Raw genomic sequence first — 24733 nt, forward strand, 5'->3', positions numbered from 1 at the left:
AGACACAGCTATCATACCCGCCAGCTTCCCAACAACAGAGTGCTGGATAGATGGGAAACCACAGTGATCACATGATCCTGCAGGGGGCACATTTTGTAAGTTTAGGTTGTGTGGTTAAATCTATAAAAGGTAAAACCATGAAATGAGAAGGTGGCATCAATAAGAAACAGAAAGAGTAAAACTGCCTCGAGCACCATATAAGTCACTAGGGCTAAAATGTACATTTTTCTTTGTGGCCCACTTGGAAAAGGGTGGACTCACCTCATTTGTCCATTATTTGGAGAGCTGCCTAGCATTAAGGCAGGCACCCACAAATCCCAATGAGGAGGAAGAAAGTGTTCATTCAAAACCTGCCTGGATGGAGACTCAACTACCCCAGAAAAAGCTTTTCTATCCTGTCCTAGAGATAGGCTTTTGTGAATTTCCTAAAGATGGCATATCCTTTCTCTTGAGGGTCCTGAGTGGTTGCTATGCATCCTGGTATAAAAGTAAGAACTGTGCATAATCTGATGCTCCACTGGCGCAAAGTGATGACTTACTGCAGTAGGCCATTTGTTTTTAATAAATATAACATCTTTTGCCAAGGGCTGCAGTTCTGATTCTATTAATGTGAACACACTGTCAAAGCCAGTAGGCAAACCTCTTACTAGTGTATATCATGAGATGCTCTGACATGGATAGGCGTATTGCTGTTTTAAGTTTGGGGTCTGCTGGTGCATGAATGGTTAAAGGCATCCCAAAACTAATTTGTGTAGTTTAAATTTAGGGGCTTAGTTGCACACAATTAAATATATTTAGGATACCCACTTGCATCCTGGTTAGTTTCTGGGGTCCTAAAGGGTGTTCTAATTTTTATTTTTTACGTGCCAATTTTCTAAATGTTTGTAATTTTCTGCAATATTATTTAGTTGAGCGTGCATTAAAGTTCTAATTTTTTTTACAAGACAAGACAATGACTGGACAATGATGTATTCAGTGTTACATGTTGCTTTGCTGAGTTCTCAACTTCTTGACACACCAGGAAAAGATTTTGCTCAGAGGTACTTCATTGGTCGTATCGAAGTGGCATAGTTGTCCCATTTCAAATGCGTTTCAGCAGGGCTTAGCCCACAGTCTGCAGTCTGATGGTATGGACAATTATTGTTTGATGGTCTAGGTTCAGGTGGTGGTGCCATTACACTGTGCATTTATAGATTTTTTAAAGGCATTTGACTGGATCACAAGGCTGAACTGTGGTTCAAATTACTCATCATGGATGCCCACACAATTTAATATATACCATTACAAAACGCCATGTTAATTCCTGAGCTGCAGTAAGCCCAACAATGGCAGACGGCAACATCATTAAGAGTTATTGTTGATCTGAAGTGAAGGAACGCTTATGTGACTCTGCAACCATTTAATATTTTCTTTAGTGATTTGTTTTCTATATATGAAAACAATTCCAACAAATCATCCACACTTGGCATCAATTTATATCTAGGCTATATTCAATGCCAATTACCATATTTTATTGGTCATATGGACACAGCACCAAAAAATGCTCATCGTTTTCACCAAGTATGCAAATTAAAATCAGCTTTCAGGGAAAAGTCAGACATTATGTTTAGTACTTGTTAGAAATGGAGGTCTCTAGTTGGCAGAGGTAGGTACCTTTTTCCAAATAGGGACCCTTGCTTCTAGTTACGGTAAGGGGGATACACACTTTAGATAGCCCTTGCTCACCCCCTCGGTAGCGTGACAAGAGCAGACAGGCTTATCCCAAAGGTAATGTGTAAAGTATTTGTACAAACACACACAGTCACACAGTGAAAACACCACAAAAGGACACCACACCACTTTAGAAAAATAAAATATCTTTATTTAAACTAAACAAGACCCAAAAGACAATAATCTACATACACAGTTAAAAATATGATTTTCAAAAGGTTTCAAGAGCTTGCTCCATTGAAAATTATGGATGCGTGACTTTTACACAAAGTTCCTGTAGTTGTGTTAAAATTCACAAGGCCAAATAACCGCAGAGTCAGAAACAAAGAGCTGCGTCAAGTCCTAAGACCTTGGGGAGGTGGTGCGACAGTCCAGCTGCACACAGAGAAAGGGTTGCGTAGAATCCAGTCTGTATGGGAAGTGATGCGTTGTTTTTTCATGACGGTTCCCGTCCGCAGTTGATGCTTCAGGAAAACTTTCCGCACAAGTGCGATGCGTGGAAATCCGTGGTGCATTGGTGATCGATGCAGCGTCATCGAGTGGCTCTGGATCAGTTTTCTTCTGCTGCGATCCCTTGATGCGTTGATTCTTGCTGCGGCAACAGGCGATGCGTCGGTTTTCGCAGCGGGATGGCAATGAGTGAAAATTCTTCTTGAGCCTGGAGATGCATCAGAAAAACAGCCCAAGGAACAGCGATTCATTGATTTTTGCAGTTCTTCAAGTTTCTTTTTTTTCCAGCTCCCAAACAGCAGCAACCACCTCCAGAGGTCCAAAACTGGCACAGGCACCGATTGGCAGGTCGGAACTCACAGCAGCAGAGTTCAGGGGGGTTTGGGGTGAAGTCTTTTTATCCCTGAGACTTCAGAACAGGAGGCCAGCACACACAGGCCATTGGAGATTGCCTTCAAGCAGGGGACACCACACACAGCAAAATCCTTCTCCTTTCCTTGGCAGAAAGAGCAACTGCATGCCAATCCCACATAGCACACAGCAAAGGAGCAGTACTTCTCCTGAGTCTCTCCAGCTCTTCTCCTTGGCAAAGGGTCAACTTGAATTCCAGGCATGATCTAAAGTTCTGGGGACTGGGCCACGATACTTATACAGCAAAATGTTTTGTTCTCTGGTAGCAGATATGCTCTGTGCCCAGTCAAAACCAGTTTTGTCCTCTCTTCCTGGCAGGAGGTGGAGACAGCATTGTGGAATGCAGACCAGGCCCATTCAGGTATGTATGTATGTATGTATCGCCTATTTATATAGCGCTAACTGTCACCCAAAGGGTATCCTGGCGCTTTGACCTTCCTGAGCATGCGCAATGTTACACTATAATGATGTGACGCTGTCCTAGGAAAAAGGTGAGATTTTAATACCTTTTTAAAGGAGGTAAGTTCCCCCGCACTCCTTAGGGACAAAGGTAAGGAGTTTCAGAGCTTGGCCACAGTAAAACCAAAGGAGTGGCAGCCCATCCGACTCCTAGGAATTCTGGGAACTGCCACCAAGCATGTCGACGAGGATCGCAGATGTCTGGCTGGCGTGTACCAGAGGAACAGCTCCTGCAGCGGAACAGGCCCCAGACCATGAAGGGCCCTGAAAACTATGCAGGATGCTTTAAAGTAGATGCGCCTGTGGATAGGCAGCCAATGGAGGTCAATGAGCGCTAAAGAAGAGGAGTCAGCGCGCAGCCGAGACAAATCTAGCTTGGCTGCCATGTTCTGTATTCGCTGCAGCTTACCAATCAAGGTGCTAGGTGCGCCCAGAAGTAGTGCATTGCAGTAATCAAGCCTGCTTAAAATGATACTGTGCACTACCTCTGGTCTGGCTTGGACTGGAAGCATGGGGAGGATCTTACGCAGCGTGCGAAGCAGCGTCATGCATGTGGCGACTGTTTTATTCACAAATACATCCAGCTTTAGATTTGGTCCGAACATGACACCCAGGTTGTGGGAAGAATCTGCTGCCATAACTGTACCCTGGGAAGAAATGGGCCAAAAGTCCGCCGGCAGAGGACGGGGGGTACGATCCATGGAGCAATGCAGTACCTCGGTTTTAGAGCTGTTAAACTGAAGAGAGTTACAACGCAGCCATTCCGCAGTGGCTGTCATGCAACGATGAAAAGTCTCCTGAGACACAGCATCACTTACTTCGAAAGAGAAGATGAGCTGCGTGTCATCTGCATAGTTGATAACCGAGATACCAAAAGATTTGATCAGCCTGACCAGAGGGTGGAGGTAGAGATTAAATAAAATAGGGCTAATTGCCTACCCCTGGGGCACACCTTGCCCTACTTTTTTGATCTCAGATCTATAAGGCGGCAAGGCTACTACCTGATGTCTATCGTAAAGATAGGAAGCCAGCCAGTCCCGGGCTAGGCTGGCTACCCCAATTTCCTCCAGTCTGCTGACTAGGATAGCATGACTGACCGTATCAAACACGGCCGACATATCGAGGTGAAAGGAAATCTCCTCCCCCTACTCTAAATGCAGCTCAAGTCTATTCAGCCCAGTCCTAACTCATCCAGACTCTCTGGAGCTACTGCACATTCCCAGCCCCTGTCACTCCAAAGCCAGACAGTCAATACACATCCTAGCAGAGGCACACTGGATGGCTAAGCAGGAAAATACCTACTTTTAAAAGTGGTATTTTGAAACACAGAATGTAAAAATTACCCTTACTAAAAGATGCATTTTAACATTCTGACTTCAGGCATACTAAACTTTATTTTCCCACCTTGTTCCCAGGGGTAGTTATGCTTACACGATGTTATAAGCAAACTCCACATTCTATCCTAAGGAAACAGATAGTCTTGCAATAGTAAAAAACGAAATTTTGAGTATTTCACTATCAGGACAGGCCACACTCACCAGGGCATGTCCTATCTTTCACATACACTGCATCCTGCCCACAGGGGTACCTTGCTCCTACCCTTGGGTGACTAACATGTAAGAAAATGGAAGGTTAGGGCCTGGCAATTGGGTGCACTTGCCAGGCTGACATGGAATTTTAAAACTGCATGCAGACACTGCAGTGGCAGGCCAGATATACTTTTTCAGGGCTCCTCATGTGGGTGGCACAATCAATGCTGCAGGGCCACTAGTAGCATTTGACTTACAGGAACTGGCACACATAGTGAACATTACTTGGGGCATACCAGTAAACCAAATATGCCAATCAAGGGGAACCATTCATACTAACAGTTTTCCTAGGGAGCACTTGCACTTTGATGCTGAACACCACTGGCAAAGTGCCCAAAGCATTTAATCCAACAAAAACGAAATCCAGCACAGCATCCAAAATACAGGGGGTAGAGGCAAATAATCAGGGGACAGCACACCAAGGATGCTAGGTCAAACAGTATTGATAAAAGGTCATTTTAAATCAACCGTTATCACAGAGTTAATCATTTAGGGATAAATACCAGAATTTGGAAAAGGCTCCATGACTCCTCTTATGCAAAGCCACCTCTCTAGTGATATATAGCCTGCAAGTCTGGTCTCCAGCTCTGTTAAAAATGATTGATAAAATGGAGGCCTTGATATTGCATAGATTGTTGGAATGAAACACAGGTGCTCTGCTTGAGATAATCAGGTTAAAGTTGAAAATGGTTTCAACAAAAGCCAGAATAGCCGAATATTCCACCATTTCTTGGTATATCACTCAGTTGCAAATGAGGCGACAATAATTAATAGCAGTTACTGCACGAAATTGCAATAATGCTATTAGCATCCTCATTTCCCTCTCCGCCACAGGTGAATTAAGCTTATCGTGTCAACGGGATAAACAACTCTTGCACAACTGCAGCTCTTCTATCACAAGCTGTTCTCTTTTTACGACTGTGCCCACCCAACTGTTACTTTCACTTAAGGAGAATGTAGGTCCTAATGCCCAGGAGGAGGTGTAGAACAAAGAAATGAATTGATATGTTTGCTTTTTCTTAATTGGCCATTAGGCTTACATTTGGCTTAAGGGAAGGAATGGGAGGGGACCAGACAGCATAATGCCGAGTAAGTTGTAATAGAAAAGCTGTTATCCCCTGGGCAAGAGTGCACTGAATTCATGGAGTAGAAGAGAGGAGCAACAAAATGCAGAGCACACTGGCAGAGCAGGAACCTAGCAACCATGAGATACTCTCTTTGTGGGTCTGTAAAGGGAGCATTTTGATTAGCTGGCCAGCACCCAACATTCAATAAAGGGTGCTAATCCACTTTAACTGGTTAATACCTTCAAGGTGTGGACAATATGAACATCACATACTCCCACTAACGGCAGTAAATCCCTCTGGTCTCTTTTAGAGCCACGGCTTTGGGCTACTGGGGAAGAGATTCCACAGAAGTGTAAGGCTTTTTTTTGGCTGCGAATGACAATCAGTGCACATGACACTTGATAACCTTGAAAATGAAAGTAGAAAGAGCAATTTGGCTCTTTCTACTTTCATTGTGTTTTGTGCTCTGGGTAAAGCTCTGCTTCCTAAGCTCCAATCAAAACTTGAGAAGTACCTCTGGAAAGAAGAGATTATTAACTTACCAGTGGTACCTTTCCCCACTAAATCCCAGTCTGGTGTTATCTGCAAGAGGGCAATCCCAGAGCAGAGATCAATCCAATAGAAATCATGTATTGAGTACCCTCCATGCTTTATTATTCCTCACATACCCATCAAGTTAAGCAAAAGTGTATCTGCCCCATTGGGGGAATATGTTGGGCAGAACTTACACAATACTCATGGACCAGGCTATTTTGAAAAAGAATGGGTTACGCCAGATGCTTCCTGGCATTACCCTTCACGCCCACTTTAAAGACCATACAGTTTGTTGTCCCATCATTGGGGCAGTCTGGAGACTTTACCTTAAATCTGCCCTCCCCAGGAAGTGTGTGGGTGGTTGAATATCACTAGGCACTAGTGATATATTTTTGTTTAGATAATGGGTTGAGGCTGACCTGCCCTGGCATCTGGTACCTAGAAGCCCACACATCATTTCTGCCCCACTTGGGGGAGATGGGGGAATCTATGCTCAATCTGCTCTCCCTGTGTGGGTAAAAGGAAGACTAGACATCAGGGGTCCGATGTACGACTCACCAATTTATGACTCCCCAATTGTGTCGCATTTGCAACTCGCAATTTGGGACTTCCAAATTGGGATGTATAAAAGTTTCTCAGACACTGTTTGAGATTTCTAATGGGGTCGCAAATTGCATGCCTCATGAATTTTAATGAGGCAGGTGAAATTTGCGACCCCATTAAGAATGGCCAGCACTCCCAGGGATATTGGCCAGCTGGTGTCACCATGTCTGGGACTGCTTTTAAAAAAAGGAAAACGGGATGCATTTAAAAAAGAAAAATTAAACTTTCATTAAATTTTTTAAAGTGCAAGCATTGGTCCCTGGGGCCACTGGCTTCTCTTAAAAATATTTTCCCACATACTCACTAAGGGCTAGGGGTTCCCTGGTCACCCCTTCCTGTTTGTGAGTGGTTTACCACCTACTTAAAGCATGTTGATGACACTGATGGGGATGGGGTACTAAACATGTGTCTCCACCCTAAGTTTTAATATTTAGCAAATCCCACTTAAATAAAATTTCATGTGGATTTTGCATTAATTTTTAAATCACTCACTCACTTTCCTGACGGGCCCCCACTTAGTTGCAGAAGTGCCTCCCTGTCTCCAGGTGAAGTCCCGTCCTCTATCAAACGCGGTTTTTAGAGAGCGAGGACTGCCGATGATGAAGCATGACACCTGATGGTGTGTGAGAACAGTCCTTACATTTTTTTATCTGCCCAACACCACACAGAAGAAGGAGAAGTGTGCCTCCATTTTCGTTGTGTGTACATGTATTACTTGGAGGCCGGCTCACCCTGATTACCCCGTAGCCTCTTGTTCCGTCCCCTAGTTAATATTAGGGTTAGTGTGTGTATAGTTTTCATAAATGCCTGTTGTTGGTAGGTTTTCCAGGTTGTCTGCAGACCTTGGGCCCAATGCGCAGCTACCCACATACCCAAAACAATTGAAATTCCAAGAATAATTCTTGATGTTTTACATTGCATTTTAGGTCTTTAACTGTTACAAGTGATAGGTTTACCCACACTAATGGCAATACCTTTTTAAAGGGAGAACTGTGGTAACACATATTAGCAGAAAATCGGTTATTATCTACTATATGTATTTCCAGTTTTGTGAAAGAAAAAGAAAGTCCTCTGAATCACATGATATTATGGGTAAACCCATATTTAGAGTTGTATGAATATCCAATGGTCATAAAGTCAGATCCTTGAGGACAATTATACATTGCATAGCTTTACTATGTATCTATTTTTCATTCATAGGAGTTTACCTTGTGAACTGATGCATGGTCGGTAAACTAGGAAAAATTGGCTGCAGTTCTGTTGATTGTGCTGGGTATTGGACAATTAACCAAAAATATGAACCCTCTGGCCATAGGAGTATGCCAGATATAATGGCATATTACCTTTGTAGATCAGCCATCAGATTAAAACATTGTCACCTACTTATATTTGTCCCGACTTTTACTGTTTGATTCCAACAATTAGTTTATTTGAAAAAAACATGAGTGATCTACATTATAGACCCTTACTGAATTCAGAATTATGTCTACATGTCATATGTCTAGGTTCAGTCATTAGTTTCATAACTCTTTCCAACCCAAATTGCAAACAGGAAGAAACCACAATAATGAGAGTTATTGATACCCACTTAGAAAATTGAATGAACTGTGGTGAAAATAAATTTGGGAAGGGAAAACAATGAGTGTATTTGTGAACTTTCGGTCATACTTGCAATACCAATTCCTGTGCCCACTAACGTTTGGCCTCAGGGTCAAACTGGGACAGAAAAGCCTATACATGAAAATAAAAGTGGTCCCCATTAGTAAATTAGATAGCTAGAAAAGTGGACCGTGTATTCAGATCTGATCAGTTTTGAACTTGTACCACAGACACTGTAAGTGTTATGCAAGGTGTGGGAGACTGCCTGGACTTGCTGCAGGCAATGTTTGTTTTAATATCCGAGAAATCAGCAGTAAAAATCGTTCCAGCAGGCCTACAAACAGTAAAAAAAACTTCCACACAATGGCCTATTATTGCCTGATTACCCCAACGGAAGAACGGCCAAGTTAGCCTCTAAACGATTGAACCAACCCAGCAAGAACAGCGATTTTGGCGTTGAGTTTATTTTATATTTAGCACTGCACTCTAAACAAGTCATTTAGATTACAAATGTCAAAAAAGGGATGAAAACATAACTTTACACAATTTCTACTTTGCAGCAACATTATGAAAATTCAATATAGAATATTATCATTAAGCAGAAAATATTTTCAGAACGTAAGCAAAAATATACTTCTTTAAATACTATATTGATTAAACGATTGTCAAAGCTTTTTTTTCTCGAAAATCCTTACTTTTGTTTGTTAAATGGACTCTCAAATGTGATGTTCTCCTCCACAGTAGCATTCAAGAGCCATGGCTTCTGGGAAGCATACGCCACAGATGGTCGTTTTCTAGAAATAAAGAAAATTGCAAAGTACATTATGATGTGTTTTTCGGTTCATTTTGAGCAAGTGCGCAAATTCAACCCTGCTGATTTGAAGCTCAATAAGGTCTCATGTTAAAATTAAACAAATATAATTGCAAATTAATGATACTATCAAGACTACTAAATTGCGACTATTCATTCAATTGCAGATTATAAAGCTAATTGCTCCGCTTCTAACCTCATCACAAGCCTTCTTTGTATTTACTGGTCTTTTACGGAGCTGGGTTCCTCACGCTTGATAAGATGCCCATTGATGTAGGCCCTGTGATCTTCTAGGTTCATAAATACAAAGTTGTTTGTGTACCAAAAATTCCAAGGTACATTGCAAAGGCATGAATACACAAAGGACAAGGGATGGAATCTCGTTTCAGGATGAACCTCACATTATCATATTATGGTCTGTACACTACAATGGAATGGAGGAGCATCCCATTTCCTAAAGGGAGCAAAAAATAAAGGACTATGGCAGCTGGACTACACTGTAGCTGGCATTCTGGTTCTCCTTATCCCTGGTAGAAAAAGCCTAAACTTTCAATGTTTGTGTCCCGAGGGCAATGATAGTATCATTTGGGTTCACACGTTGTTTCATGATCATGAGTGTTGTTCTTTCCTACAATTAAGGGATAAGTATAATGTTCACAAGTCTTGTCTTAGTCAATATGATAAATGAAAGGACGTTCTTAATACCATTTGGCTGAATCCTAATATTTCCACGGCCTCTTCCGTGACTCCCAATTTAATCAATTAAAAACATATAGATCCACGCAAACATCCTTTATATATTCTTCTTCAATTTAGTCAATAATTACCTAAAAAGCAAGACTGAAAACAATTTGGAATAAGATTTTGGTTTGATCCTTTCTTCCCAAGTGTGAAAAAAGTTATGGCTTGAGATTGGTTGAGTCGCTGGTGCTGGAGAGAATTCTCAATCCATATATTTTCTCTATCATAGGTTATACCTATTGTTATTAATACATTTAATAGTTCATTTTCCGACTCGTGTTGTACTTCACTCTCTGGGACAATAAAAAAGCTGGGGCCATATTATCAAGAACGGTGATAACATTATCGCAGCTATAGCTGCAGGAAACTGCTGCTAAAGCGGCGATAAGGGGCGAGATAATATGCCCTTGTGAATTTCCATAGAAGCCCATGTTTGATGTCCTGCACACCAGAACCTGGGCTTCTATGGTAATTCACGAGGGCATATTATCAAGCCCCTAATCGCCGCTTTAGTGGCAGTTTCCTACTGCTAAAGCAGCGATAATGTTATCGCTGTTCTTGATAATATGCCCCCCAGAGTTATGAGTGTTCATTTGTTAAAATATTTTGGGACAAGATTTGGAGAAGCATTAATGATATTTTTTTTACTGATGTTCGACTTTGATTACATGACATCAAGGTTGGGTTTTTAGTGGATGCTTGGATTCTTCTCCCTTTCAGCAGTAAAGTAATTGATATTTTATTATTGTTTTTTTTAAATGTTTATTTTGGATGAAAGATCCAGTACAGCAAGTAACTAGATAAACCAATACATTGCATCAGTATATTCAACATTTCATAAAACACTGATCTAATAAAACATTGTCCCACAATAAGATCAGGGAAGAGAAAAAATAAATAAGTGCAATAGTGTGTAAAAGGAGAGGGGCTACACCTAGAGGATAAGAAATCTCAGAAGGTTCGCTATTTGGCATCATTGCTCGGGGACTTGACAATGAGCATGTGAGTAAACCAAGAAGCGTGCAGATATTTTGTCACCCAAACAACATTTACTACTCTTGTGTCTGGACAAAAAAAGGAAAAGTGATATAGAGTTTCTTATGCTGACTTGCATATGGGGCACACATTAGAGCTACAGTGCTGTGTACTCCAATTTATGCAGAAGCTGTTTAATGGGAGAACCCAGTATCTCTATTTTAAGTGGAGTTGCCGGGGAATGGAACTTGGGATAATATCCAGAAAAGATTCATATGTGGGAGAGAGCTTGATGTTAAAAAAATAGCCTGCTTTTACACCTTTCAGATCCCTTAAGCACAAAAACTCTGGCAGTCGGTTTTTGACCAGGGAACGAGGGACTTGTTTTGCTGTGGCAGGGGTATCCCAAAGCAGAGGCAAGCCTATCTTGTAGGCTAACCAAACTATCCTCTCACAGCCAGGAGATTTGAGGAGAGCCCTAATCAAAGCTCTCTAGGATTCTAGTTTGTCTATGGATCACAGTCAATGCCAGTACAAGAAAGGGTGACACTGGCTGAGTAGGTTTATATGAACATATTTTTATTACAGTAGCATAACAAAAATGTACAACAAATTTCGTCATTGGAAAAATTACTCCACGTTTTCACATATTTCTTGACTGTATTTTGTGCTTTTCTTGCTCTCCTTTTCAAGAGCACTGTACCAGAACACACTAAAACCCCTCTTTGATCAGATAATATATAAACATGTAAATAAATACAGATTAATCTTTCCATGATAGCGATTCTCGCTGCGTGAAAAAGATAGGTGTTAATTTCAAAGTGGAGTTTAGCTAAAAGGCATTTTGCTGTGGTGTGGACAGGTATGTGGAGCCTTTAGTGTTCAGCTGGGTACAAGACACAGGTGAATGTCATCTGGCCGATGAAACACAACTTTGTCTTTGTCTTTCTCGTAAAGAAGATAAGGTCCATGAAGACCTAGAAACCTAGAGAGATTGCTGGATAACTTTGAAGAGGTAGCGGCATGGGCACGAGGGTGGATCAGGTCCTGGGGCTTCCAGAGAGGCTCCAGCTTTCACATAACTCTTGAACAACTAGGACATGCACGGGAATCTGAGGTACCTCCACAGACTAAGGAAACAATAGAGTCATAAAGATATATTAGTCGAGGCAGGTAGATGAGATAAGGATGGTGCACCAGTACAGGAGAGGGCAACATCAGGTGGGTTGAGTGGACATTTCTCTACCTAATGACGTGAAGAATCTAGTATGTGATGATCACAGTCTTTGTTCTTTGCTATATATGGTATGAGAAATCATAAATGAATATATATCTTTTTTATAGTATTCACAGTGGAGATGAATGCTATATGCACAAATACTCATGTGCACAGACACACACACAGACATACTCTCTCCCTCTCTCTGGTCAGTGTAGTTCAGCAGCACTTTCCATTCAAAACGCATGTTTTAGTTTGGTTATAACTTTTGACTATATGGATCTTTTACCATGAAATGTGCTTAACTACTTACTCAGTCAAATAAGTCTTAAAGGGAGTGGTGGAAAATTGTTCATTTCCTATTTCAACTCCCATAGAACATTTTGCAGAAAGATAAAGCAAAATTCCATGGGCGGATTTACACCGAAATTGCCATCAAAGCAGAACTTTACTGATAAAGTGTGCTTTTTTTGATTCAGTGTAAATCCGTTTCATCAGTTTTAGATTTAAAAAAGGTGCCAGGCAGGATTTAAAGGGTCAGCACTTTTGTATATCGTGCCAGATATCTATTTTGACACTGTTTAATAAATATGTCGGAAATTTGGCATATACTTAGTAAGTTCAGATTACTATTGATGTTTTAGGATTTGCCTATATCTGTAAAGGGGGGGGGGGTGACAGAAAGAGATTATATCAATCTTAAAAGGTTTTATTTGCTTTTTCAAGAACCATTTGTATTCTGCAGGAATAGTAAGTGCTAGTCCTTAAATTTCTTGGGAGGCTGAACAAGGAGGGAGTGTCAACCAGGGAGTAGGCCTTACCTTCCTCACTCCAGCAGCAATACTACTACTGCCAGAAATCTCAACCACATCTATGCCCTGCCCATCAGATTTCTAATCATCCTCACTGAGGATTAGAATGCACAATATTCCAGAGTGTGAGCAACAGTCTATTTTATTTCCACTCAAATCTGTGAAAATAGCATGGCTGCAGAGACACTTAATGGTTAAGGATCACCGCGTTGTCTACCATTCTGCTGTTTCCCTGACCTTACGAGACATAAAGGAAGGACTAATCTGCAGTCTCTTTCTGCTGTAAATTTAGGCAACGTCAGACTGAAAGGGAGAGTTAGGGGTTGAACTACCAACCACCAGCACAAATTAAAATGGCCAGTTAAAACGTAGACAGAGTGAATAGTCATGTCTTGGAAAGGCAAATTAAACTATCCAACAACTCCAAAAATCATTGCATACCAGAGTGTACTTGAGCAAAGAAATTATACAAAATGCATGATCTTTGTAGCAAAATAAACCGTAGTGCAGCAGCTATAAAACCTTATATGTAACTCAAATACTTCCAAGAAGAGGCTTGTCTGTAGCTAGAACACCTTATGTTCATTCCTTTACTCAAGACCATCTTCACTTACATTTTTTTCCACTGAATACTTTGGGTTGTTTTCTGGGTTTTAGTTTTGGTTTCAAGGTTCATAAACATATTGTCTATTCATTTAAGAGAGGAGGTTTATCACAATACATTTAGATACCTGAATTATTCTTTTTTGTATATTACACTATTCCTTCCACCACTCATTACACATAGCTTAGGTATTAGGCAATACAGAGTCAAGAAATTATTGTCTGGAATGAATGCTATGTAAGTTTCATCACTCATTCAATCACACTTTTTCATGATCTTAAATGGGTCTCTCATCTGCATGTGTTGCTCTGAAAGGATCTTTAACTTATACAGGCATGGTTACACCGTTGTGCGATATATCCTTAATAGCAATGCTATATAAACTATCTTCATTCATCCCTTTATTCCTTTGGGTTGATTAGAGAAGTGATTAGAGAAGTGTTCACATATTTTAGAATCAGTTTCATAACACTTGCTCCTGTGATATCCTCGGAAGATATAGTATTTCTTCTTTATATGGACTATGTAAGTAGCTAGGAGAGTAGTCTGTTTGGTTTCTGTCAGATATACACAGGACAAATACACCTATTATTTGGTTACATTACCCCTATAAAAGTATGACTAAAGGATAAAACCTTTTACAAACTGCTCTTTCTTACCTTCACCTGAAATTGCCCTTTCTCATCTTTGCCCCAGACTGACTTTTCTTATCTTGTCTTGGGAGCCAATTGATAGTTTGGTGGTCTGATGGACCACCAAACCCACAGTGGCGGTGAGGCTGCCATAGCACATGAGTTGGGAGGCCAGACCCCAATAGGACCACTGCTACTACAGTGGTCTGAGGCCCACAATAAGCTGGTGGTGCCGCTGTGGCACCGCCAAGCATATCATGAGTCTCCTCACTGTCACAGTTTTCAAGACAGTGAGCCTGGCTGGTGCCGTGGTGCATGGGGGTGACCCACTCTTGCTGCATGGCATGCACACTACAGTCCATGCCATGCAGGAACATGCTTTAGAGGTCCCACGGCGGTGCCTTTTTAAGGCTTCGCTATGAGCCTTATCGAGGCACTCCATTGGGACTGCCACCGCAGGACTGCCCACTGGATTTTAACTCACAATCTGGTGGGCGGACAACATTGGTGGTCTTAGAGCGGTGCGCTTGTATGGTGGCCCACTCAAAGACCGTCAAAGCCAGAATCGGGCCTCTAGGTCTTTGATAATAATATGACACGGGAAAAACCAGGTAATTCTCAAAATTTGGGCTTCTAATATAAGTGCACAACTATAATTCTTTCTGTGCTCTTCATAAGACCTAATGTTTATTCATGAATAGGCTTGAGAAATTAATATAAGTATCACGTATTATAGGAAAAGTACACACTAATATCAAGTTTTTCACTTAAAGAAAGGTAAACCTCTATTGTTTCAAGAGTCATATAAAGTACACATATTTAGAAGGTGGGTGTTCAAAATAAGAAATACATAAGTGCGATGGAACAGTGTTCCTGAAGGGATAAAGAGTTGTTCTGTGGTACAAGAAAGATATAAAAAAAATCCCTTGTTTTCATGAATGCAATCTCAAGTGTAGAGGTAAGCAGTCATTACATAATTTTGCCCATTCTTCGGTTACACAGTAAAAATATCTAATGATTTTAGCATCAATATTTTCACCTATGGGGATTGAGTTTATAATCCAGGATTTCACCAGGACCAAAGAACTAGAATATACCCTCTGAAGTAGATTGGACTTACTCCAACAGAGGCCAGTATCAGGATCCAGGGCAGGTACAGTTGGAATTGGCTACCTGGGCAAGTGCAGTTAAAGGAGCCATGTAGCTTGTTGTGTCCTCGCAGCGTGAACTGAAAATCAGCCTTAAGACTTTTGGAGTCCACTTAGTTGTCCTGGATACAAAAGGAAGCAGGTCAAGTCCTTCAGGGTGCCTCTCAGGTCTCAAAGAGCAGGTTAAATCATCTTCTGATCTTCCTCAGGTCTAGCAGGGTTCTGAAGAGGGTGCCGTGGATGCTACATTTAAGTCTGGTATTAGCTTGTGGGTGTGGTGATGGCTTGCCCCTTCCTAAGCAATGGGGTAAAAGTTCCTTGTGGTACCCATTCCCACATTAGTAGTAGTTCCTGTCTGCCCTACTGCAAACAATTCCTCAGTCACCCTCACTTCTAAAATTAAAAATTGTCAAACCATTCTATTTTTGTTCAGAGCCTTTGTGCCTACCCAGAGGTGAGGCCAGGGGAATGAGCAGCTCTTCCTTTGTGGTCACTTCAAACCAGGTCTGGATGCATCCCCCTCCAAATGGAATCGGGCCTGCCTGAGAGGGAGATCAAAAGAAAGTGCCAATCCAGGTGTCAACTAATATCAGACTGTTACAGGAAAGCCACCTTTTGAATAAATTAAGCTCCTTGGCACAGCCCAAATGTTCATGCTGTCAGAGGAAAGAAGCACCACCCCCCACCTAGGCCTTTGTCTTTGATCTTACAACAGTTTTCACACCTCATTCAGGACCATTTACCTGTTGGGTGACAGTTGGAAGGTGCATGTCATTTAGCTTTAACGTTCAAGAGTTTCAGGCAGGGAAAAGGTAACTTTAGTCATCTGACTTCACCATCAACTTGGGTAGGGATACTGAAATGAGTTGTTTTGTCAGGTATCTAGTTGGTCCTTACCCTGAGATAGCAGAATTAGTCTATTTGCAATTTTTACACTGCATCAGTCAGGCTATAATGGTTGATCTGAAGCCATTTTTGCACTGCCACTGTAGAGGTGCTGTAATCCATTAGTGTCATTCAAAGTCCAGGTCATGGGTACCCTATACCATATACTAGGGATGTAAAGGCAAGTTAAATATACCAATTGGGTGTACACCAATTCAGCCATGCTAAAAGGGGGAACACAGGGACTTTACAACTGATATCTACAGCCAGAAAGAACAGATAGGACTATCATCTTGGGGTACACCACAGATAAGCCTATCATTTCCTACAAATACAATCAAAGTAGACAAGGAAATTAAATGAATCGCATCAGAATGTATATTTATTTAATAAACACTGCAGAAAACAGCCCAAAATAATGTACCAATTATATGATATGCCAAATAAAACACAATGGGCCTCATGTATAGGAGCACAATGACTAGATACCCTATTCATACTTTTTTTAGCCTCATTTCCAAATGTAGAGCAGCTGCTGGTTTTGCTGACAAAAACATAATTTCAATGGGGCCATTATTACTCCTGCTAGCATCCTATCAGGTCATTAAAACCATGCAAAATGTGGTCCTCTTGTATAGAATTACAAACCAAACTCCCCCACCGGGATGGGGAACATTAGTTTAGCTACTCTTAAAGACATACACGTGCGCTGGCTGTTAATATTCCGGGGTACGGTATCTGAATATGAAATCCAAAATATTGTTTTACCATAAGTCAATATTTCATGCATTCAAAGTTATTGTGGGGCAAAACATCAAAATCCATATATATATATATATATATATATATATATATATATATATACATATATATATATATATATATATATATATATATTCAATGAAAAAAACATTGGTTTTAGGCCATATATAGTTAGGGATTTGCATTTACAAAACCTTATTTTACTCGCATAAAACCATTGAAATTCCATATATAGTTATAAGCGCTAACTATATATCGCGCCCCCGCAATCCACTGCTGATGATGTCACATATTACATCATTCATGACATGGTTAGTGACATCACTGATGACATCACTGATGACATCTCAAATGACATCACTGATGACATCACTGAAAACATCTCATTTGACATGACTGATAACATCACTGATGATATCATTCATGTGATAATACCATGAACCTCTTCAGACTCTAATATAACCTTAGATACAATCAGTGTAAACAGACAGTCACAGACTGTCACTCATCCATGGAGTTACTCACACACCTAGTCAGTTATGCCAAAAATCAATCACACCTCCATTTTCTCAACTATACAGTTATACACACCTTACTTATTCAAACATATACTAACCCCCCCCTCCCCTCTTTTCTCTTAGTAGTACTCTCTCTTTGCAGATAGTGAACGGTAGTTAACGCAGGCCTTTGCCCCCGTTGTAATCCGTCGTGCCTGCTTGTCTCTCCATTTGATTGATTGTTATCCAAGCATTTACTGTTTTAGAATTGGTTCTCTTTGGATCATTCTCTATTTACAAACAAGCACAAAGTCGCAATACTCTGTTTAGTCTTTGCAGATAGTGAAAAATCGTGTAAAAAATAAAAGTAATCGAGCAAAATCAGTAGGCCACTAATTGGATGTCTTTTTGACCTCGCTAAAATAGAAATATTAGGAACAACCCTTCATGAGAAATACGAAAATAGTGAGATGAACTGAGCTCCACACCATGAGGGCTGCAAGACAGCTCGACTCCGTCACCCACCCCGCCCAAAATAACGACAAACCCTATGCAAATATTAAAAATATAGACAACACACCAGCAAAGAAACAGGGTAAAACATTTTATTAAATAACTATTTACATAACTATTTTATACTTTTTATTGCCTGATCCGGCTAGCTCAATCGATCGAGCATGAAACTCATGCACTCTGATAGCAAGCGTTGCTACTGATGCTATGCAGACCAAAACTGGTTTTCAGTTTGTACATTTTTCTAGATTTTTCAATCCAAGGTTGGTTCACTTTGTAGAACGATGGCTTCAGATTTTCAACATACGGTGTGGTGGCGCGGACTGGGAGGGGGCGCTTCGCTCCTGCCCCCTCCCCAAGTAAGATTTTCATACGTGAAAGTACGTTAATGGTTTTGGTCCCTGAGTTGCTTCAATGTCACTGCCATTCTCAAATGGCATAAGTTCTGGATTTTGGGTGCCATAGTTAAGAGTTCTGAGCAGTGCTTGTAACACTGTCTGAAGCTTATTTCCACCTACTGCAGCTTCACTATTCTCAAAGTAAGTGAGTGTCGTTTGTGGACCTGACTGCATTAGAAAACAATGTGATATGTTACCTTCCTAAACAGCTTGACGGAGGCCCCTGAGGGGCGGTGTGATGGCCATGGACTCGGAGAAGACGCTTGGCTCCGACACCCTCCCCAAGTCTTATAGCACTGGTGTAGCCTGAGATCGCCCCCGACATAGGCGGCCGGCTCCCGGGGTCCGGCGGAACTTTTTGCCTTTTGATGACTCTTCAATTCTGGACCTTGTCCCACAATCCGTTTGACCTGAAGACACGCTGTAGTGGGGCGCCCCTTTACCGTTTCAGTTGCCATTCCGCCCGCTTTTGCTACACTGTGCCTCTTCCGCCATTCAGCTGTTTACCGCCCGCTCTTGCGACTACAGCGTCTCGCTCATCATGTAGTTGAGTTGCTCCCGCTCTTGCGGTGCAGCGATAGGCGGCTGCCACAGGACTCTCAAAATGGCGACCGGCTCTTCGGTTTTGGGCCTGGTGCACTAAAATATACTAATATAAGTGCACAACTATAATTCTTTCTGTGCTCTTCATAAGACCTAATGTTTATTCATGAATAGGCTTGAGAAATTAATATAAGTATCACGTATTATAGGAAAAGTACACACTAATATCAAGTTTTTCACTTAAAGAAAGGTAAACCTCTATTGTTTCAAGAGTCATATAAAGTACACATATTTAGAAGGTGGGTGTTCAAAATAAGAAATACATAAGTGCGATGGAACAGTGTTCCTGAAGGGATAAAGAGTTGTTCTGTGGTACAAGAAAGATATAAAAAAAATCCCTTGTTTTCATGAATGCAATCTCAAGTGTAGAGGTAAGCAGTCATTACATAATTTTGCCCATTCTTCGGTTACACAGTAAAAATATCTAATGATTTTAGCATCAATATTTTCACCTATGGGGATTGAGTTTATAATCCAGGATTTCACCAGGACCAAAGAACTAGAATATACCCTCTGAAGTAGATTGGACTTACTCCAACAGAGGCCAGTATCAGGATCCAGGGCAGGTACAGTTGGAATTGGCTACCTGGGCAAGTGCAGTTAAAGGAGCCATGTAGCTTGTTGTGTCCTCGCAGCGTGAACTGAAAATCAGCCTTAAGACTTTTGGAGTCCACTTAGTTGTCCTGGATACAAAAGGAAGCAGGTCAAGTCCTTCAGGGTGCCTCTCAGGTCTCAAAGAGCAGGTTAAATCATCTTCTGATCTTCCTCAGGTCTAGCAGGGTTCTGAAGAGGGTGCCGTGGATGCTACATTTAAGTCTGGTATTAGCTTGTGGGTGTGGTGATGGCTTGCCCCTTCCTAAGCAATGGGGTAAAAGTTCCTTGTGGTACCCATTCCCACATTAGTAGTAGTTCCTGTCTGCCCTACTGCAAACAATTCCTCAGTCACCCTCACTTCTAAAATTAAAAATTGTCAAACCATTCTATTTTTGTTCAGAGCCTTTGTGCCTACCCAGAGGTGAGGCCAGGGGAATGAGCAGCTCTTCCTTTGTGGTCACTTCAAACCAGGTCTGGATGCATCCCCCTCCAAATGGAATCGGGCCTGCCTGAGAGGGAGATCAAAAGAAAGTGCCAATCCAGGTGTCAACTAATATCAGACTGTTACAGGAAAGCCACCTTTTGAATAAATTAAGCTCCTTGGCACAGCCCAAATGTTCATGCTGTCAGAGGAAAGAAGCACCACCCCCCACCTAGGCCTTTGTCTTTGATCTTACAACAGTTTTCACACCTCATTCAGGACCATTTACCTGTTGGGTGACAGTTGGAAGGTGCATGTCATTTAGCTTTAACGTTCAAGAGTTTCAGGCAGGGAAAAGGTAACTTTAGTCATCTGACTTCACCATCAACTTGGGTAGGGATACTGAAATGAGTTGTTTTGTCAGGTATCTAGTTGGTCCTTACCCTGAGATAGCAGAATTAGTCTATTTGCAATTTTTACACTGCATCAGTCAGGCTATAATGGTTGATCTGAAGCCATTTTTGCACTGCCACTGTAGAGGTGCTGTAATCCATTAGTGTCATTCAAAGTCCAGGTCATGGGTACCCTATACCATATACTAGGGATGTAAAGGCAAGTTAAATATACCAATTGGGTGTACACCAATTCAGCCATGCTAAAAGGGGGAACACAGGGACTTTACAACTGATATCTACAGCCAGAAAGAACAGATAGGACTATCATCTTGGGGTACACCACAGATAAGCCTATCATTTCCTACAAATACAATCAAAGTAGACAAGGAAATTAAATGAATCGCATCAGAATGTATATTTATTTAATAAACACTGCAGAAAACAGCCCAAAATAATGTACCAATTATATGATATGCCAAATAAAACACAATGGGCCTCATGTATAGGAGCACAATGACTAGATACCCTATTCATACTTTTTTTAGCCTCATTTCCAAATGTAGAGCAGCTGCTGGTTTTGCTGACAAAAACATAATTTCAATGGGGCCATTATTACTCCTGCTAGCATCCTATCAGGTCATTAAAACCATGCAAAATGTGGTCCTCTTGTATAGAATTACAAACCAAACTCCCCCACCGGGATGGGGAACATTAGTTTAGCTACTCTTAAAGACATACACGTGCGCTGGCTGTTAATATTCCGGGGTACGGTATCTGAATATGAAATCCAAAATATTGTTTTACCATAAGTCAATATTTCATGCATTCAAAGTTATTGTGGGGCAAAACATCAAAATCCATATATATATATATATATATATATATATATATATATATATATATATATATACATATATATATATATATATATATATATATATATTCAATGAAAAAAACATTGGTTTTAGGCCATATATAGTTAGGGATTTGCATTTACAAAACCTTATTTTACTCGCATAAAACCATTGAAATTCCATATATAGTTATAAGCGCTAACTATATATCGCGCCCCCGCAATCCACTGCTGATGATGTCACATATTACATCATTCATGACATGGTTAGTGACATCACTGATGACATCACTGATGACATCTCAAATGACATCACTGATGACATCACTGAAAACATCTCATTTGACATGACTGATAACATCACTGATGATATCATTCATGTGATAATACCATGAACCTCTTCAGACTCTAATATAACCTTAGATACAATCAGTGTAAACAGACAGTCACAGACTGTCACTCATCCATGGAGTTACTCACACACCTAGTCAGTTATGCCAAAAATCAATCACACCTCCATTTTCTCAACTATACAGTTATACACACCTTACTTATTCAAACATATACTAACCCCCCCCTCCCCTCTTTTCTCTTAGTAGTACTCTCTCTTTGCAGATAGTGAACGGTAGTTAACGCAGGCCTTTGCCCCCGTTGTAATCCGTCGTGCCTGCTTGTCTCTCCATTTGATTGATTGTTATCCAAGCATTTACTGTTTTAGAATTGGTTCTCTTTGGATCATTCTCTATTTACAAACAAGCACAAAGTCGCAATACTCTGTTTAGTCTTTGCAGATAGTGAAAAATCGTGTAAAAAATAAAAGTAATCGAGCAAAATCAGTAGGCCACTAATTGGATGTCTTTTTGACCTCGCTAAAATAGAAATATTAGGAACAACCCTTCATGAGAAATACGAAAATAGTGAGATGAACTGAGCTCCACACCATGAGGGCTGCAAGACAGCTCGACTCCGTCACCCACCCCGCCCAAAATAACGACAAACCCTATGCAAATATTAAAAATATAGACAACACACCAGCAAAGAAACAGGGTAAAACATTTTATTAAATAACTATTTACATAACTATTTTATACTTTTTATTGCCCGATCCGGCTAGCTCAATCGATCGAGCATGAAACTCATGCACTCTGATAGCAAGCGTTGCTACTGATGCTATGCAGACCAAAACTGGTTTTCAGTTTGTACATTTTTCTAGATTTTTCAATCCAAGGTTGGTTCACTTTGTAGAACGATGGCTTCAGATTTTCAACATACGGTGTGGTGGCGCGGACTGGGAGGGGGCGCTTCGCTCCTGCCCCCTCCCCAAGTAAGATTTTCATACGTGAAAGTACGTTAATGGTTTTGGTCCCTGAGTTGCTTCAATGTCACTGCCATTCTCAAATGGCATAAGTTCTGGATTTTGGGTGCCATAGTTAAGAGTTCTGAGCAGTGCTTGTAACACTGTCTGAAGCTTATTTCCACCTACTGCAGCTTCACTATTCTCAAAGTAAGTGAGTGTCGTTTGTGGACCTGACTGCATTAGAAAACAATGTGATATGTTACCTTCCTAAACAGCTTGACGGAGGCCCCTGAGGGGCGGTGTGATGGCCATGGACTCGGAGAAGACGCTTGGCTCCGACACCCTCCCCAAGTCTTATAGCACTGGTGTAGCCTGAGATCGCCCCCGACATAGGCGGCCGGCTCCCGGGGTCCGGCGGAACTTTTTGCCTTTTGATGACTCTTCAATTCTGGACCTTGTCCCACAATCCGTTTGACCTGAAGACACGCTGTAGTGGGGCGCCCCTTTACCGTTTCAGTTGCCATTCCGCCCGCTTTTGCTACACTGTGCCTCTTCCGCCATTCAGCTGTTTACCGCCCGCTCTTGCGACTACAGCGTCTCGCTCATCATGTAGTTGAGTTGCTCCCGCTCTTGCGGTGCAGCGATAGGCGGCTGCCACAGGACTCTCAAAATGGCGACCGGCTCTTCGGTTTTGGGCCTGGTGCACTAAAATGGCCCTGGGACACCTTTGAACTCGGACGCTTCCCTGATAGGGCTTGGGTCCCAATCTCGAAAGCGTCCCCTCAGCCGTGAAGATTCTACAAAAGTCTTGGGGGCCTCCGACTCCCGCAGGCTTCTGGTGGGGAGCGGCTGCCATGATTGCTCGTGGAATGGCCACGACGGAGCTACGAGATGGAAGTGCTCTCATGCTGACGCCAGCTTTAGTCTGAAACATCCAGAAACACTGTAGACTACCAATTCGATCAGTTCCGGTAGCGCCCCAACATGACCCGGAAGAGAAGAACTTGCCCTCCCCTCTTTGACTGATGGTTCTTGTTGCCTGTCCCCTCTGTTGTCATTTAACAGAACTTTTTGGACTGCTGAAAGGGGTTGTGTTCCGAACGCTGGTTGGTGGAGACATTTTGGCTATATTCTTGACCTACGTTGTCGCGTAATGCGTTATATGACACGCCGCGTTAGCGCACCCGGAAGTGATCCGAGGCGCGGCGCGCAGCGCGTAACGTAAGCATAACAGGTCATGTGACTTGTTAATAAAACTTTTCATTGGTTCATTTTACTTTTGTTATTTTAATGATGAAAAGCTTGGTCATATGACCTAAAAATTACGCTTTTTATTGTTTTCGAACATTATTTTTTTTAAAACATATGTTATAATATTCCAGGCTAATGTACTTTCCCGGAAAATTTACAACTGTCCTGCAAGTAAAATATATTCCTTTTTCGAGAAAAAGGGCGTTTCTTCCTTCCATGACGGAGCCGTTGAGTAAAAGAGATTCGGCCTGCTGTCTTAGTCGCCGATACGCCTGATTATCAGATTCTTATCGATCACTTTATGTTGCAGAAATGAAAAACACAACTGCCCTTGACCATTTATCTTTACTGCGTTCCTACATATTATACCTTTTATCCGTCATGTAATTGGACTACTTTATTTCACTTGCCTTTTACTGATTCGAAAACAGTGACTAAAAGTAAAAACTTTACCAATGTAAATACTACTACCGTGTTTTGTTTTAAAAACCTTTATTGTGAAAATGTCAGTATACAAATACGGGCCTATAACCACGTGGGCCGGCCACGGAGCAAACTGAAATCGTATATGATGAGGAGACATTTACACTGTAGAGGAACGTAACGAGCGGGCCATTAGGTTGCAAGAACAAAGGTGTCTAACAGTTGCGGAATCGGTGAACGTACATTTTGTAATTAAAATACGACAGGGCCACTTACAATAACATTTTCTAGATATACATTTGCGGGCAAGGAGTTACGAGTATACAGATCAACAAGAGAGAGAGGACTAGATAAGCTAGCCTGTATCCCCAGTTTATATATATCAATCAATAAAGGCTAGCTAGTTTAAGGGAGGTATTTTGGAGACTCAGGTACGTCAGCAGTAACAATATGTGGAAAAAATACTGTTTTCCTTTG

The 24733-nt window shown here is 41.4% G+C and overlaps 1 protein-coding gene across 1 annotated transcript in view; it reads right to left on the bottom strand.

Moving 5' to 3' along the window:
- The window catches only part of ABCC8 (ATP binding cassette subfamily C member 8), a 1237886-nt gene that overhangs the window by 555389 nt on the left and 657764 nt on the right, over nucleotides 1–24733 (bottom strand). The window contains exon 19 of the mRNA XM_086954145.1: nucleotides 9118–9216. Coding sequence (XP_086810271.1) covers nucleotides 9118–9216 — 99 coding nt within the window. The remainder of the gene's footprint in view (nucleotides 1–9117; nucleotides 9217–24733) is intronic.

This window comes from Lissotriton vulgaris, chromosome 2_1 (assembly GCF_964263255.1).
Source record: "Lissotriton vulgaris chromosome 2_1, aLisVul1.2, whole genome shotgun sequence".
In the NCBI taxonomy this organism is placed as follows: Eukaryota; Metazoa; Chordata; class Amphibia; order Caudata; family Salamandridae; genus Lissotriton; species Lissotriton vulgaris.